The 19,878-nt window shown below is 36.8% G+C and overlaps 1 protein-coding gene across 1 annotated transcript in view; it reads right to left on the bottom strand.

Moving 5' to 3' along the window:
* Nucleotides 1-280: 280 nt before the first annotated feature.
* The window catches only part of LOC128983486 (uncharacterized), a 57,818-nt gene continuing 38,220 nt past the window's right edge, over nt 281-19,878 (bottom strand). The window contains exons 2-4 of the mRNA XM_054402785.1: nt 4,598-4,734; nt 3,571-3,631; nt 281-3,040 (exon numbers count right to left, since the gene is read on the bottom strand). Of these exons, the coding sequence (XP_054258760.1) occupies nt 2,907-3,040; nt 3,571-3,631; nt 4,598-4,734 (332 nt within the window). The 3' untranslated portion in view covers nt 281-2,906. The remainder of the gene's footprint in view (nt 3,041-3,570; nt 3,632-4,597; nt 4,735-19,878) is intronic.

The raw sequence follows: 19,878 nt of genomic DNA, 5'->3' as shown, positions 1-19,878 counted from the left end.
ACATGAAATATTATTTACATTTTAGAGTAAACATTTGTTGTGCGGCAATTACATTTTCTTTTCTTTTTGTTTATTTTTTTTAATAACATTATTCAATCATTATTTTACTAAATCTACATCAAATATAAGAATAAACTTATAAGTATATACATATGAGTATAAACTCGTTTTATTTTCAATAATTCCATATCGAAATAGCTTATGATTGGCTTTACGTATCAAATAAAATCTTCATATTCCGGTTTTTAGGTCCAAAGAAAACACGTCGTTTTGTACATGTTAAAAGATCTTATTTATTCCTCGAAGTGAAATATAGAAACAATAATATTTGCAGTGGAACAAGAAACTATAGTTTCCTATTGATATAGCAATATATATTAGTATATAAACTAGAATACATAAAACATTAATACTTATATAGGCTTAAATCTAAGTTTACTTTAGAATATGGTGTAGTTTCTGTCAAGATTGACAGCTTGCATCGAACGTTGGTACGTAAAATACTAGTTTATTCACCAAAAAAGGGTTATAAAATTGTTAAATTATATAATGAAAAAAAGGAAAATAGAAACAGAAAAATTTCTTTAATAAAGTAAGTACTTAATTTAAATTAAGTAATTTTGTAAACTAAGTATACTTTTGACAAACAACCGAGATATGATCAATTAATCAGTGGATACAGAGGAATAGTACAATAAAATATACCTAACACAGCTCTCATCAACCGAAAACAAATCAGTCGTCGTGCTAATCTTTATAAAATTATAAATTAATACATAGAAAAATAGGTCTTCTTGGGGTGAAGATAATAACGAATATTAATATGATGTTATTTACAATTTAATTACGATGAATAAAAGCATAATCGAAACCTGTGGCATTTCAAAGCGATTTGAACTAAGTTAAGCTTACATTTGACTGTATTCAATAGTATCTACATTACTCTTTAATTAAGAACCAAATAAATAAATCGACTTTGTTGTTAAGTTCCAAATGGAAGACACCGCCTGCACCTGATATTTGTTCATGGCAACCGAACATAACAGTATTGTTTTATTTACATATTTTGAATCTGCTAAATTGGCGTTAAACTGAGATAGACAGGGCCAAAACAACCTGTACCACAAGGGAACCTCAACACTTCAGCCATGGGATTATTGGTTTGAACGTGTACTAAGTAAACCATAACAGCTGGAGTTTCTAAGGAAGCTTCAAATTACCGTACTCTGTAATAAATAAATCTTAGTACGAGGTACTTGATTTATTGCGTATTCAAAATAGTTAAAGGAAATAATGTAATAAAATATGTCCAATGTAGAATACACGAGAATTTTGTCTTAACGTAGTTATTTATAACACTCTTTTAAGGACTTATAGATAACCATCACTGCAGCATTTTTGCTCTTGTGTAAAAGGCGAATCTTCATGTAATCAGACCAATAACAGGGAAAATAATAATTAATCAATCATTAAAGACAAACAACTACAATGGATTCCATAATGTCGAATCAGATCCATGCTTAAAATACAAGTAAAGATTATAGACAAATATTTCAGCTATTAACACTGAATCAAGAAGTCTATAATTAAAATATCAGCTATAAACACTTGTAAAGTAAATTACGTTAACATAATAATACCTCATTGAGGCAACCCGTTTCACCGAAAATTGATTTTTACTTCGACTTACTCTGCATTAAGTACTCTCAAGAGTTCGCATAATTAAAGCTATTTTATAATTCAATTGAAAACAAATTAGAAACTCCAACCTTGGCATAGTGATTCATAAAATTACTATAGTGGAGTACTCAAAATGGCCTTGTACTAAATCTGTAAAAGCAATAGCAAAAAGCTACCTGAATTATATTTACAAACATCATGAAATAAATGTTACTAGCAATGCTAGCAGGTGTACCACAATCACAACAGTATTTTAAACTAGCTGAAATTATAAATAAAGGGCTGAACAATTCCGTCATTTAGTAAAATTCCTGCTCAATTTAACATATTTAACTTGATGAAACATTTTCCATCAAATAAAGGTTAATAGATTACATTTTCATTTAGTTACAGTGAATGAATAACAATACTGATGTATTAAAGAGGGTATAGCTGTCTTACTATAAATTTTATAGTAGATTCCTAAAAGAGGATAATTTGGAATGGGAATGAAACTATTTTTTATTAAAATGGTATTGTTTACAATGTTTTGCCTACGCTTTACCATTTTGTAACCCATTCAGTAAATAAGCTATGTTTTAAATTGGCATTTACTGATGAAAATTACTTAACACGGATAAAACCTGAATATTAATGAATGAACATGATTATGTAAACGTAATTAGTGTTGAAAAATACAGATATAACAAACCAGTAGGTAGCGAAATCTTAACAAACCAAACATGAAGAAAAGTCAAAAATAACGTGAGGGCAAGTTGATATGAATAGTCCTTTGGTCATATAAAAATATTTAGCATATTTGCAAATATTACCCCTAAGAGCACGAAAGGATACAACCTTCACATGTTTTTTGTGAGAGTATTAAGTAATTCTCAACCTCACGAAGCACTAAGCACTAAGTCACTCATGAATGTTTGTCCAAGAAATCGTTCGTAGTAACAAAACGTCTTATAATCTAACATGCATAAAGAGTTCCTTAGCCTACTTATTTCAATGATTGTTTAAGCTATTATTTAAATTTACATTTATTTCCTATTCTATAGCACTGCGTTATGATTTCTTATTAAAAACTATTTTATCTATCGTTTATTTGTTTGTTTTTAATTCGATCACGTCTAAGATTTAACATTCAAACCAATAATCGCATATAGGCTACTTAACGAGATGATGAAGATAAAGCGTTTGGTACTAGTAGTTGGTAACACTAGTTGTCAGTTTATGTTTGTTCAGTTGGTAACCATGTTCAGGATGGCAGTCACCACTGTTGCCACAACACAACTCACCAAACCACCATGCAAGGCGACGGCGGAGTTGCACCCGTCCTCGGAACAGCAGTAGATTTTTGTTCCCCATCCTTCGCCTGGTAAAAAGTTATCATTTCAAAAAATTTGCCAGTGCATGTGAAATTATAAAAATAAGATTAATCTATTATTTTTCATTTTTTTATACTTGCACTGAACTAAATAATAAAAAAAATTAAATTCTGAATAGCTCAAAACTCAAATTAAATAAAAGTCTTTGCCGACAATTTAAACAGTTTAAATTAAACTATAATTTTAAAAAAATATTTTCACTAAAATTAAAAATGCATATTCTGCGTATAAAGGTATTAAGACATACAGTCTAGAATAAATGTGAAAAGAGGACCATAACTCCTTAACTTTTTAGTTTTAAGTCTCAATACACTTTTACTTTTATGCTTTTCTATTCTCTGAGATTCATTCTACTCAAATGTCTAAAGTGATTTTTGAAGAGGTTAACATTATTAAAAAAACAAATCAGCAGAGAGTAAAATCTCTGGATATTATGGTTTTGGCTTAAACTTATATTTGGCTCTATTTTTAGAGTCCGTATTTAAATATGATAAAAAAGCCATAAACGTTTACTTACCTCTTTCAACACATTCAGCTGGCGCGCAATCCCGTACCATGCTGCCTTCGCTGACGTATTTCTGCGCAATAAATAATACAAAATTAAATGCATGGCAATTAGATCATAACAGTAAAATACATGTGTAATACCATGCTACGTTAGTGATATAGTAGCTTCGAAAAAAATCAGGATACGTTTTAATATTGACAAAGTTAACAAGATTATTGAGAAAAACTTTGTGCATAGTTTTTTATATAGCTGTAACCATCCATTGGCGTGCGTTAGGTAATCAACTTAGGAAATAATGAAAATATGTTATTGTTTATTTCAGCAGTCAAAATTTCCTCAAGAATGTGGAACTTCGGAATATAATCGTTTGATGTATGTCTTAATATTATGCTGATGTCACAGCTCACAACAATGAATCATATCATCATAAGAAGGTAAAGGAGATGCAAACATGTTTCTATTAAACTTTTTTTCTCAGCTCGTGTGCATTGCAGGGAAAATCTACGCATACCATTTGAAAGATATTTTCCTGTAGATCCTCAGAATCCCTTTATAAATTAAAATAGAATAAAAAATAAGCACAACAGATATTTTTATTTAAAATATTTAACATGGGCCTTATGGGTTGCCATGCTGGTGACAAAATAACAACAAGATATAAACAGAAAATCAAAACCAATAGAAGAAATTCCAATCATATGTTTTATTTACTGCGTGGGGTTAAAATAGAGATGTCTGTTTACACTACATATTTTTTGGCCAAGTTTTTGTCCACTGGATGACCTCTAGTTAATATAAATTATTAAGAAAGTTTTAATTAATTCTGGAACCTATGTTTCGACACAAAGTGCATTACAATAATCACAGTCGTATATAGGCCTATAAGTAGCTGTGCGACTGCTAACTTTATCGACTTCACATAAAGGAAGTCTGATTGGCTATGTTGGGTATGTATTGACAAATTATCCGATACAGTAGCTTAATCATCACCACAATCTTAATACTATAAAACACGACAGCTCATTAAACTACTGACAATGCACTGATGGGAGGTAGAGAGCGGACAGTCTTTGAGATGAAGCCGCTCTGTGTAGTTGATACAAGGAGTTATGGAGCCTACGCCGTCCGTGTACTGGCCGCACTGGTAGCACTTGATGCCGGAGCTGGGTGTCACTGAAACAAATCAACGGACATTTAATATAATACTGGGTGTCACTGAAACAAATCAACTGACTTTCAATACAATACTGGGTGTCACTGAAACAAATCAACAGACATTCAATACAATACTGGGTGTCACTGAAACAAATCAACAGACATTCAATACAATACTGGGTGTCACTGAAACAAATCAACTGACATTCAATACAATACTGGGTGTCACTGAAACAAATCAACAGACATTCAATACAATACTGGGTGTCACTGAAACAAATCAACTGACATTCAATACAATACTGGGTGTCACTGAAACAAATCAACAGACATTCAATACAATACTGGGTGTCACTGAAACAAATCAACAGACATTCAATACAATACTGGGTGTCACTGAAACAAATCAACAGACATTCAATACAATACTGGGTGTCACTGAAACAAATCAACAGACATTCAATACAATACTGGGTGTCACTGAAACAAATCAACTGACATTCAATACAATACTGGGTGTCACTGAAACAAATCAACATACATTCAATACAATACCGGTTGTCACTGAAACAAATCAACTGACTTTCAATACAATACTGGGTGTCACTGAAACAAATCAACAGACATTTAATACAATACTGGGTGTCACTGAAACAAATCAACTGACTTTCAATACAATACTGGGTGTCACTGAAACAAATCAACTGACTTTCAATACAATACTGGGTGTCACCGAAATAAATCAACGGACATTTACAATACTGGGTGTCTCTGAAACAAATCAAAAGACATTCAATACAATACTGGGTGTCACTGAAACAAATCAACAGACTTTCAATACAATACTGGGTGTCACCGAAATAAATCAACGGACATTTACAATACTGGGTGTCTCTGAAACAAATCAAAAGACATTCAATACAATACTGGGTGTCTCTGAAACAAATCAACTGACTTTCAATACAATACTGGGTGTCACCGAAATAAATCAACAGACATTTACAATACTAAGTGTCTCTGAAACAAATCAACAGACATTCAATACAATACTGGGTGTCACTGAAACAAATCAACTGACTTTCAATACAATACTAGGTGTCACTGAAATAAATCAACAGACATTCAATACAATACTGGGTGTCACTGAAACAAATCAACAGATATTCAATACAATACTGGGTGTCACCGAAATAAATCAACAGACATTTACAATACTGGGTGTCACTGAAACAAATCAACAGACATTCAATACAATACTGGATGTCACCGAAATAAATCAACTGACTTTCAATACAATACTGGGTGTCACTGAAACAAATCAACAGACATTTAGTACAATACTGGGTGTCACTAGAGAAGGGTTTTACGATAACCCATATTGAGTTGTAACAATACTAATGTTTTACTTCGTGTTCCATTGTGAAACATAGCAAGAAACCATAAAAACCCGTTGTGTGAGTTCTAAAATTAGTTTTACTTAACATGCCTGAAAGTTATCTACAGTAGTTGGCAACCACTTCATGTACTGCGCGCCTTACGTTGCATAAAGGAGAGTTGAATGATGTTACAAGTTAGTGGTTAATTTAGCCGGAAGTAAGCTTGAAGACGAATTGCTTCTGTTAATACATGAAAGTCACGTTTTGCAAGAACACAGACACAGAGTAAGAGAATTACTAACTGAATTAAGTTACAGTTATAGCCAAGACTGCGGCATGTTGCGGAGTAAGCTAAGCTGAGCAGAGCACCAGACTGTTGAAACTTCCTACCTCGGAACACTAGTTTAGAATATTAATATGATTATCACGCTTAATTCGAATACTGTAGGTTTATGTTTGAAAATGATGGTATTATTTCATGAATTTATAAGCGGAAAAGGGTTTGAGAGTCATTCTAATAAATATAATAGTATATTGTGATCTCGATAGAAAATAAAAATATCAAAATCATATTTAAATGTCGCCTGTCAAAAATTGACTATTGATTATCAAATAAACTTATCACTACTTAAATATTGTAACAGTAATTATTATTAATGTAAATGGTAACTCGATTAAATGTAGGTAGTAGTAGTTTCTAGTGATAAGATTAGAATAAAGATTTTGGTAGAATTTCCAGGACTAAACAAACATGCAATAAGATAATGATGGGGCGTCCAAAAAGTATTAACTAAAAATTATTTATACAATGGCAATAGTATTTAAAGAATTCTTAATTCCAAACAAAACGTTTACTATTATTATCTATCTTTTGTAGGTCTTTTAGGAAACAAGGATATCGTTGTATTCATTGTCAGATGTAATAAGATGCGGAAATAATAACATGGTTTGACCAGTCTTGTCATACAATTAATTTAAAATGATCTATGAATTAAACGTGATCAAACTTGTGGCTTTACGACGAATTTATTCCTACCTACATCTCCATAAACCTTTAGTCGCATAAAATGCCTCAACATCAAAAGGTTGCAAGCATTTTTTTAATAGTACTTTACAGTGTTTTTCTCAGGCTTTTAATTGTAAAAAACAGTCTGTATGTAACAAAAACTAACAACTCGATTCATTATAACCGAATCTTTACCTTCCTCGTCTAACCTAACTACAAAACACTTAATGCAGTCACGAATTCGCATAAAGCTTGACCGACCACTCTGCCATGCCTAAATAAGAACTACAAGTCTGACAGCCCATCAATAACTCTATAATGTGACAATTTCCCTTTTATAGAAAACATTTTTGGATACAGATTTACAGAATCATTTGAAACACTTCTCTAGTCAATGATAATATTTTGTAATCAATTATGTTATTCTTCTCATCATCTATGTTACTCTCTTCACTTATCCTGAACTTTGCATAACAGACAGACTAGCAGCAGCAGCACAGTATTGATGTTGGTATTCTACTAGTTGTAGTAGCAGTTTTAGTGAATACATATAGTGGCATCCCCATCTTCAATAATATTGATAATTGAAGTAAAGTGTCGTCATTAGGCCTATTGATGAATACCGATCAGAATCAGAGTTAGATAGATCTTCCAGTCGCTTGTCGTGTGGTAGAAAACAATCATCTGTAAGCTTACTTTACCCGCAGTTAATTCCACTTTTAAATATCATCCTTCCTACGTTGTTTATTCTAATGTTTATTAATTTATTTATTTATTTACCAACGGCAATACACCAATTTACAAAGATAACAATGTTGAGATTTACAATGTTGTATATTTTTACGGCAAAATCATGAGAAATATTCATCAGCGGTGAAAATAATGGTATATTTGGATTCAGGTTGGTAATAAACTAGAATTAGGATATCAAAGGTAAAAAGTTGTTTTGAGTTCTGTTGTAAACATTTTACATTGCATGACATTATTTTAATTTTTATATTTCCCATTTCAATTCATAGAACTATAACCAACGTATAAGTTATCCTACTTTTAACGAAATAAATTACGTATTCATCCACAGCTATTTGCCACGACAAACTGATACCAGCAGTTGTGACGTTTGCAGAGATCACAAATACGGTATACATACGTAGGTTGACTACCACCATAGGGGCTTTGCAAATTTGAGTGATATAGATTGAATCCATGCAAACATCACTGGTATGTAAATAAAACCTATCAGTGTAAGTAAACATCAGCTGTATGATAAGTGACCTTTGCGATTATTGTGTTCGTACTAAAGCCTGCCTTAGCGGTAGTAGTTAGTTTAGAGATTGCACATAGAGGAAACTTGCTTATGGAACGGTTGTGTGTTTCCAGCTCTAGTGTATTATGTGGGGAATATACTTGTGACGAGCAAAGTATATTTCCAGCATAACATAATAGAACTAAAATAGAAGCGCCTGAGCGGCGAAAACTTCTATCGCTCAGGGCCTCCACCGTGGTGGCGAGAGGGGTGGTGTTGGACTATACACCATCGATCAGCGCTAGACACCACTTGAATGTGTCATGTACTCACTGGTGTACTAATCAGCTCCGTTTCCATGTTTATACCTTTGTCCAGTCATCGTACAGTTGTGAAATCCTAATCTTGATATATCAAAGAGGCTTTTAAATTTATTATTTTACATCAATCCTTAATATTATTCATCCATTGAATTTTAAAATATTGGATTTAGTTTAGCTTGTAAACTATTTAATCGTCAAAGTCACAGGAAGTAAAATATTACAAGTATCTTAAGATTAAAAACAAAACTGGAAGAAGACTTGAAGTTGGTTAGTGAAAAGTTCTGTTTGCCTCGTAAACTTTCTTTCCAGGAAGAGAGCGATCAAGATGAATTTGTACTGAGGCACAAAACGCCTGCACGATAAAAACTGTGTTACATATTAATGTTACAGGGAAATTGTATAATCAGGCATTATATTAAAGACTAGGAATTTACACATCGTCTTAAATTATCCAAAGTATAAGTAGGCAAAGTATAAAATAAAACTCAATCTACTCAATCTAACTCAATCACATTGTCTAGAAATTGTGGAGGATTTTTTAAAGTCTTTTCTTTCCTTGTTCGTAGTTAAAAAATCTAATATATAAGGTTGCCCTACCATTCACAAAATATACCTGTATTGTACAGCGTATATACTGTACCGGTATAGTAAAATGTTTTTTAGAACAAATACATTAAACAGTACTTTGCCTGGCACACTGGTGGGTATTCTATATAATGCCTAAGCATTATACACAAGGTCCATCAGTGTTAAAAATTGATATACTTTGCCTAAACGTTTCAGGCAATTTATAGCTAATGCCTGCAATATTAACTTTGCGAGAAACATACGTATATATTACCATGTATGTATGCGTTAAATAATTAATATGGCAAAGATTTATAATTTTATAAACTCGTTTTAGCGAATTTCTCTGTTATGGGGAAGAAGCTATTACCTTAGGCATCACGGAAAGGGTTTACCTGGGACCGATTTGCTTGTTAGTTTTAAGGTCCTCAGGGCCAAAAACCATTCAGTCAATTTCCTAATGTGTGTGAGTGTGTTCATTAACAAGACAACTCGAGCAAAAATTATCCTATTTTGATTTGGCATAAATTTGTAAACCTAAATTATTTTATTCTAGCGATATCTAACGAATTAGCGAACCAGAATGATCGGACTATGGGAACCGGGGTTTATGGGGTTTTGATGGGGTAAAAAATAGGGTTTTCACAATTATGACCTTAAATACCCCTACCTGACAAACCTGCAGAATAAGCGAATTCCAATTTGTCTGAATGGATTCGTACTAAAATATTTCCATAAGTAAGATATATTTTATTCCCCATTTTAATAAGATTACATTTCAAGAGCACCTGCTGGGAAGGTAAAAGGTGTTCATACCAAATAATAATAGTATAGGTTGAAATAGATAAATTTGTCAAATATGTTTCAGAGGGTCATCGATGAACAAGTAAGCTACAACAGTTTTCTTTTTCCCCGTAAGAAAAACAAAAGAATAAAAAAAATTATTTTTATTTTTCCGTATCCTTTAAGTGTACAACGCTTCGAGATACACGTTCTACACGAAGGCTCTTATGTAAATTGGTCATTTCCAGGCTTTAAAGTTAAATAAAATTAAATTTAAACCTTCCAAATTCCCCGTATTCAGGACTCGCTGGTTCGCGATCTCCTTCAAGTTTATATCACCCTGCACCATCAAGCCAAATTTCATCAAAGACAGACCAAAATAACTCTAGTTATCACGTTTAAGGAACATATGCTTGGCCTCTGGGGCATCAAAATGAACTAGTTAATCTCTCCCGGGCACATGTCACTGACGGTAATAACTACTTCCAAATAGGAGCATTGGGAAGCAACATAAAATGTTGCTACTTCTTTGCAAAACCATTTTGTAGAGCTCATATAACATATAATTAAGTATATTGAAGCCTCGTTATGCGCTTAGTAATAAATAAATTGATAATTAAGAAATACATTCCAATAAACGGTTATTTAAAATCCCCATGGTATTCTTACGGAGGATAAGTAAACTGTTGTATTTTGTTTGTTTATGAAAATTTGTTTATCAAATTTGGAAAATGTATTTATTTCAATTTCAAACATGGCCATTATTTAACTAAAATAAACCCCCTTTTTACCGTTCCTGTAGCATCAAACCTAAGTAGGGCCTGCTCATGGTGAAAGTAAAAAACAAATGTGCAATATTCCCATCATATGACGACGTCACCCAGATTGCAAACGCCATTTCACTATTTCGATAAAAAAAATAAACTAGCGGAGTACACGTTCTTTGTACGGGGTTGGCGTATAAGTATAAAATGCTTATTGCAGTTGTACTCTAGCTTTGCGTTTGCAATGGGGAAGGATAGAGAATTAGGAATTAGGAATTTAGAGAATTTGGTTCTTTATATTTACGGTGTGCTATATTATTACAGATATAGTATAGTACAGTATTACACATCTACCATAGCCATTCTGCTCTACCACTACACCTAAACAATATGAAATACCCCCGCCGTAGAAAACCTGCAGACTAAGCGAATTTCCATTTGCCTAATTGGATTGACACTAAACTGTCTCCTTAAAATATCACATTTATTCCCTCTTTAACCCTATTATTTTATTTTATTCGTTTGACGAGTACTCTAGGTTTGCTGCAACGGGGAGGGTAAAATAGTTGTTTTTGTAAAATTTTAATAGTTTAGTATGAAATAAATGAATTTCCCAAATGTGATCAAAATATGCTCATAAACAAGCAAACTACAACAGTTTACTTGTTCTCCATAAGAATAACATGGGAATTTCAAATATACATTTTTTTGGAATTTTCTCCGTAACCATTAGGCGCATAATAACGCTTCAATATACTAAATTATTTGTTTTTTTTAGCTCAGAAAATGGTTTGGGATGAAATTGCTAAATTTTATGTTTTTAGGGTCAAAAATGAGAAAAAACCAATGTTTACTCCATAAAACCCCCGTAAACCCCCGCTTCCATCGTCCGATCATGCTGGTTCGCAAACTCGTTCGATTAAATGTAGTTTTAAACGTTCATACCAAATTTAATCAAAATCGGATCATTTTTGCTCGAGTTATCGTGCTAACGGACACATAATTATACATATATATATATATATATACACATATGAATTTGAATTTTAACGGTTGGTTTTTTTGGCCTCTAGTCACCTCAAAACAAAACAGTTAATCAATACCGGGTCCAGGTCTTACCATGAGTACTACAGTAGAAGGTTATTCCCTATGTGGGAAATCCGCTAAAAGTAAATTATCAAACACTAGCTGTTGTACCCGTGCTTTGCAACGGGAAGAGGACACAAAATAGAAACATTTTAATCATTATCTCTTGCATATAATAGTTACAGATCCGCCAACGCTTTTAGAAACAAAATTCAACTTTTATAGCCTCAATAGATACGTTTAAGTTATGACTTTTAAATCTGGTAAGTAGTGGATACCACCATTTTGGTTTTGATTAATTTTAAATCTTGTGGAGGCTGATATGAGAAAAACTGACCAAATCTTCGAGTAAAACTTGAACATGATTTACCAGATTTACCTTCATCTCTCTTAATTACACATCTTTTAATTTATTATTGACATTTTAAATTTCAATTTTTAAGTTCCAAAAATACTAATTATTAAATTTAAATATCTTTATTTTAAACTCTTCTTTATATTAAATCACAAATCCTTTCATCTTAAGTTTTTTCACTCACAATAAATCATAAGAAAAACTAAGTCAGCTGTTATAAACTTTAGAAATATTGCTGTGCCTTATCAATACAGTCTTTTGAAATATTAAAGAAACTATATTCGTAGGTACTATAAAAAATTTCAAACAAATAATTTAGCATTAAAGACAGCAGACAAAACTGATATGATTATCAAAGCATCAAGGGCTAAAAAATGTAATAGCAAATACAGAATATGTTTCATTGCATCTCTGATTCTACTATACAAAAATATCAACAAACAACTTAATATAGAAACCAGTTCTTTTAATCAGTTCCATAGTCCATTGCCTTTACATTTTCACGCTTACCATTAGGAAAACATAGTAACAGATATTTCATTGATTTTAGAAACAAAAGAACACTGTGTACTGCTTAGTTTTATGATATTTTCCTTGGTTTAATTTAATCAGTGGTGTGGCAAAACACAAACAATAAATTTATCAAATAAAGTAAAATTTGAACTGTGTTAAGATAAAATAAGAGTATTTTGTATTACCGCACATATACACCAGATTTTAGAAAACAAAAATCAAAGACAATTTAGTAATTGATGGTATTCTTTAGTTTAATTTAAGCATAGGTTTAGCAAAACACAATAGCTTAATTTACCTAAATATACATATAAAAAACAATGTGATGTGCAAATTATAGTTAATCTAACACATGTGAAGCAGTTTGAATTTATTTAAAGTAGCCTCCAAATTCATACAAAACATCCTTAAGACGCTTTAAAAAATCCAAAGCAGAGCCGGAGTTGATACAGCAACGGTTATACAATCTTTTAGCGAATTTCCCATACAGGTAATAAGCTATTACCGTAGTACTCATAGTAAGACCTGGACGCGGGACCAATTTTTTTTTTCGTTTTGAGGTCCCTAGAGGCCAAAAACACCATCCGTTCAAATTCATATATATATATATATTTATATATATATATATATATATATATATATATATATATATGTGTGTCCGTCAGCACGATAACTCGAGCAAAAATGATCCGATTTTGATGAAATTTGGTACAAACGTGTAAACCTACGTTTATTCGAACGAGTTCGCGATCCAGCATGATCGGACCATGGGAACGGGGGTTTAAGGGGGCTTTTATGGGGTAAAAATAGGTTTTTCCCATTTTTGACCCAAAAAACATAAAATTTAGCAATTTATTTCCAAACCATTTTGTAGAGCTTTAAAAAACAAATAATTTAGTATATTGAAGCGTTATTATGCGCCTAATGGTTACGGAGAAAATTCCAAAAAAATTTTAATTTAAAATTCCCATGTTATTCTTATGGGGAATAAGTAAACTGTTGTAGTTTTCTTGTTTATGAACATATTTTGATCAAATTTGGAAAATGTTTTTATTTCTTACTAACTACTAACAAAAAAAAACAGTTTTACCCTCCCTGATGCAGCAAACCTAAGTACTTGTTAAACTAATTCTATTTAAATCCGGAATAAATGTTATATTTTTAAGTAGACATTTCAGTGTAAATCCAATCAGTCAAATGGATATTCGCTTAGTCTGCAGGTTTGCTGCGGCGGGGGTATTTTTCTATAATCATTGACATAGTTGTAGAATAAATAATCCATGATAAAAGGTTGGATCAAAATAAACCAACCTCATACTTATGGAAAATATTATTTCTTTGTATCAGCTGTCTGAAATTGTGAATTATGCAGTTTAGCAGTTCTTCTTGTTTATATTTAAATGTAAAAGCAAAATAATGTAAACAAACATTGTTAGTGTTCTCATCACAGCCATGGAGACCAATCAATATTTACTTTTGAAATGTTCACCTAAGAACTTTTAAAACCAAAGGGGCAAAGCCTACGGTCAGTATCGAAATGTGATAAGTTCTATAATGGTCCTTGGTATGGTAACTATATTTTTGTAAAATTTAAGCCCAGTTAGTTCAGTAGTTTTTGCACCTATTAGTAATACACATACAGAAAGACACCATTAGATTTTTATATAATAGTATAGATTGTGTGAAACAACATCACAAATTATGTATTACATTAAAAACATAAACATTACTGTAAACAATGCTACTTTGATAATTCTCATAGTGTTGTAACGTGCCCGAATTACACCTGTCTGTTTTCCCCAATTGTTATATTAAATTGTACCTCAGTCCCCTTGACTCCCCTTACCTTACGTCGCCTTCCGCTACCCTACGTCGCCTTCCAGACCCATCCTCGACCTTCCTCTTACCTTACGTCGCCTTCTGCTACCTTACGTCGCCTTCCGCTATTCCCCGTCGTCTTCCAGACCCTTACCCGACATTCCCCTTACCTTGCGTCGCCTTCCGCTATCCCACGTCACCCTCTAGAGCCTTCCCCGACAATCCCATTTCCTTGCGTCGCCTTCCGCTATTCCTCGTCGTCTTCCAGACCCTTACCCGACCTTCCCCTTACCTTGCGTCGCCTTCCGCTATCCCACGTCGCCCTCTAGAGCCTTCCCCGACCTTCCCCTTTCCTTGCGTCGCCTTCCGCTAGCCCACGTCGTCTTCCAGACCCTTACCCGACCTTCCCCTAACCTTGCGTCGCCTTCCGCTATCCCACGTCGTCTTCCAGACCCTTACCCGACCTTCCCCTTACCACACGTCTCCTTCCAACACGCCACGTCTCCTTCCGCAGCCTCACGTCGCCTTCCCCGACCCAGCGTCTCCTTCCGCTACATCCTCCGACCTTTCCCTTACCACACGTCTCCTTCAAACACGCCACGTCTCCTTCCGCAGCCTCACGTTGCCTTCCCCGACCCAGCGTCTCCTTCCGCTACATCCTCCGACCTTCCCCTTACCACACGTCTCCTTCCAACACGCCACGTCTCCTTCCGCAGCCTCACGTCGCCTTCCCCGACCCAGCGTTTCCTTCCGCTACATCCTCCGACCTTCCCCTTACCACACGTCTCCTTCCAACACGCCACGTCTCCTTCCAACATGCCTCGTCTCCTTCCGCAGTCTCACGTCGCCTTCCCCGACCCAGCGTCTCCTTCCGCTACATCCTCCGACCTTTCCCTTACCACACGTCTCCTTCAAACACGCCACGTCTCCTTCCGCAGCCTCACGTCGCCTTCCCCGACCCAGCGTCTCCTTCCGCTACATCCTCCGACCTTCCCCTTACCACATGTCTCCTTCCAACACGCCACATCTCCTTCCGCAGACTTACGTCGCCTTCCCCGACCCAGCGTCTCCTTCCGCTACATCGTCCGGCCTTCCCATTACCACACGTCTCCTTCCAACACTCCACGTCTCCTTCCGCAATCCCACGTCGCCCTCCCCGACCCAGCGTCTCCTTCCGCTACATCGTCCGACCTTCCCCTTACCCCACGTCTCCTTCCAACACTCCACGTCGCCTTCCAACACGTCACGTCTCCTTCCGCTACATCCCTCGACCTCCCCCTACCCACACGTCTCCTTCTCCAATCCTACGTCACCTTCTATCGCCCTACGTCGCCCCCTGATACCACCGATACCTTTCAGCAGTTTCCATTCCTGTCCAAACCTGTTCAGCCAAACATAACCTCAAAATGTTCCCAAAAATCAATTTCCAATGCAAATAGATTGTCCGATCCTCACCCCTAAAAACCCAAGACATGACTAACCATTTCAGGACTACTGCGCATGCGCGGACTACCCCCACCAGGCTGACCAGGTTTTCGCATAAAAGGAGGGCTGCTCGGGACATCATTCTCATTCGCTCCCGGGCAGCTGACCAGTACACTTCGATTGTAAGGTAAGCACTCGACCCGATCCTGCTAGAGCAATCTTAGCATACGACCCATTCCTGCTAGAGTAATCTTAGCACACGACCCGTTCCTGCTAGAGCAATCTTAGCACACGACCCGATCCTGCTAGAGCAATCTTAGCACACGACCCGTTCCTGCTAGAGCAATCTTTAGTGAGTCGGTGGCTCAGTCGGTAGCGTCGCGGACTTCGGGCCCAAGGCAGCAATGCCGTGGGTTCGGATCCTGGTCACTGCCGATAACATTTTATCAGTACAGTTCACCTTTGTACTGTACCGGCTCACTCCTTGCTTTGCTGTTAACGATCCACGCACGGGCGCTTAGTCTATGTGGACGGGCAAATGCAAGGTTAAAAGAGGCCGCCAACCTCTTTTTTTAAAAAATAAAAAAAAATAATAAATAAATAAAATAAATCTTAGCACTCGACCTGATCCTGCTAGAGCAATCTTAGCACACGACCCGTTCCTGCTAGAGTAATCTTAGCACACGACCCAATCCTGCTAGAGCAATCTTAGCACACGACCCGTTCCTGCTAGAGCAATCTTAGCACACGACCCGTTCCTGCTAGAGCAATCTTAGCACTCGACCTGATCCTGCTAGAGCAATCTTAGCACACGACCCGTTCCTGCTAGAGTAATCTTAGCACACGACCCAATCCTGCTAGAGCAATCTTAGCACACGACCCGTTCCTGCTAGAGCAATCTTAGCACACGACCCGTTCCTGCTAGAGCAATCTTAGCACTCGACCTGATCCTGCTAGAGCAATCTTAGCACTCGACCTGATCCTGCTAGAGCAATCTTAGCACACGACCCGCTCCTGCTAGAGTAATCTTAGCACACGACCCGATCCTGCTAGAGCAATCTTAGCACACGACCCGATCCTGCTAGAGCAATCTTAGCACACGACCCGTTCCTGCTAGAGCAATCTTAGCACTCGACCTGATCCTGCTAGAGTAATCTTAGCACACGACCCGTTCCTGCTAGAGCAATCTTAGCACACGACCCGATCCTGCTAGAGCAATCTTAGCACACGACCCGTTCCTGCTAGAGCAATCTTAGCACTCGACCTGATCCTGCTAGAGTAATCTTAGCACACGACCCGATCCTGCTAGAGCAATCTTAGCACACGACCCGTTCCTGCTAGAGTAATCTTAGCACACGACCCGTTCCTGCTAGAGCAATCTTAGCACACGACCCGATCCTGCTAGAGCAATCTTAGCACACGACCCGTTCCTGCTAGAGCAATCTTAGCACTCGACCTGATCCTGCTAGAGCAATCTTAGCACACGACCCGTTCCTGCTAGAGTAATCTTAGCACACGACCCGATCCTGCTAGAGCAATCTTAGCACACGACCCGTTCCTGCTAGAGCAATCTTAGCACTCGACCCATTCCTGCTAGAGCAATCTTAGCACACGACCCGTTCCTGCTAGAGCAATCTTAGCACACGACCCGTTCCTGCTAGAGTAATCTTAGCACACGACCTGTTCCTGCTAGAGCAATCTTGGCACATGAACCGATCCTGCTAGAGCAATCTTAGCACACGACCCGTTCCTGCTAGAGCAATCTTAGCACTTGACCTGATCCTGCTAGAGCAATCTTAGCACACGACCCGTTCCTGCTAGAGCAATCTTAGCACTTGACCTGATCCTGCTAGAGCAATCTTAGCACACGACCCGTTCCTGCTAGAGTAATCTTAGCACACGACCCGCTCCTGCTAGAGTAATCTTAGCACACGACCCGATCCTGCTAGAGCAATCTTAGCACACGACCCGTTCCTGCTAGAGTAATCTTAGCACACGACCCGTTCCTGCTAGAGCAATCTTAGCACACGACCCGTTCCTGCTAGAGTAATCTTAGCACACGACCCGCTCCTGCTAGAGCAATCTTAGCACACGACCCGTTCCTGTTAGAGTAATCTTAGCACACGACCCGATCCTGCTAGAGCAATCTTAGCACACGACCCGTTCCTGCTAGAGCAATCTTAGCACTCGACCCATTCCTGCTAGAGCAATCTTAGCACACGACCCGTTCCTGCTAGAGCAATCTTAGCACACGACCCGTTCCTGCTAGAGTAATCTTAGCACACGACCTGTTCCTGCTAGAGCAATCTTGGCACATGAACCGATCCTGCTAGAGCAATCGTAGCACACGACCCGTTCCTGCTAGAGCAATCTTAGCACACGACCCGTTCCTGCTAGAGCAATCTTAGCACACGACCCTTTCCTGCTAGAGCAATCTTAGCACACGACCTGTTCCTGCTAGAGAAATCTTAGCACTTAACCCGCTCCTGCTAGAGAAATCTTAGCACTTAACCCGCTCCTGCTAGAGTAATCTTAGCATAATCATAGATCCTGTTAGTTGGAAGTTTAGCACTAATTCAGACATCCTCCCAGTTCCTTATCCACAACCTTTCCTTTGTGGCTGTGATGACATAGGCTGTTTGAAAATTGGTGTGCCACGAATCTGAGCCATTCCTTTGCTTCCTGTTGTTTCGACCCCTGGAACAGATACCCAGCAAGCACTGAGCTATCCCGGACCTCACTTGAGAGAGAGAACGTCACAGTGTATCACAGCTTTTTGATGCTGCTTACCTCAAATTAGCTGTTATCATAATTCCAAAAACGTAATAGTGCTGCACCCTGTTGGTAAACCTTATAACTTATGATAGAACCAACTTGTTTGGTCGAATTAGCTGATAAATTATTCAATTCCTTTTAATTGTGAATACCCATGAGGTTAACATGGGGAACTCCAGAGCCACTGGGGTGGAGCCTGATAGGAGTTTTGAGAACACAATATGCCTATATGTTAATCGTGAATGTGAGCTGCATCACCCCAAATTTCAGCCTAATCAGACCAGTATTTTTCGCGTTTACTTGTGACATACATCCAAACTTTCTAATTATAATATTAGTATTATTAAACAATCAAATGAAAAAAAAATTTAAACTTATATGACAGTTACACTTCGGTGATTTTCTGTTTGCAATCTGGGTGACGTCAGTCTATGACGGGAGTATCACACCTTTTATTCCTTCCACCATGCAATAAGCTAACGTTAGGAATACAATGCAAACAAGAACCAAGCAATCCCTTATCAATAACTAAAGGAGGTAGAATATAGCAATATTAAGTCACTTTGGGCGTTTATTTTATCACAGCATTTACTCTCATTCACCATCAGCCTCAGCAGTTATAACCTCAACATTTCCACTCATTCATCATCAGCCTCAGCAGTTATAACCTCAACATTTCCACTCATTCATCATCAGCCTCAGCAGTTATAACCTCAACATTTCCACTCATTCATCATCACCCTCAGCAGTTATAAACACAACATTTACTCTCCTTCGCCATCACTCTGAGCACTTATAACCTCAACATTCACTCTCCTTCACCATCACTCTGAGCACTTATAACCACAACATTCACTCTCCTTCGCCATCACTCTGAGCACTTATAACCACAACATTCACTCTCCTTCACCATCACTCTGAGCACTTATAACCACAACATTCACTCTCCTTCGCCATCACTCTGAGCACTTATAACCACAACATTCACTCTCCTTCGCCATCACTCTGAGCACTTATAACCACAACATTCACTCTCCTTCGCCATCACTCTGAGCACTTATAACCACAACATTCACTCTCCTTCACCATCACTCTGAGCACTTATAACCACAACATTCACTCTCC

This window comes from Macrosteles quadrilineatus, unplaced genomic scaffold (genome assembly GCF_028750875.1).
Source record: "Macrosteles quadrilineatus isolate MER2022 unplaced genomic scaffold, UCM_ALF_1.0 Scaffold_1__1_contigs__length_201487025, whole genome shotgun sequence".
In the NCBI taxonomy this organism is placed as follows: Eukaryota; Metazoa; Arthropoda; class Insecta; order Hemiptera; family Cicadellidae; genus Macrosteles; species Macrosteles quadrilineatus.
Note: the sequence above shows the minus strand (reverse complement) of the source record. Positions and strands in the feature narration are given on the sequence as shown.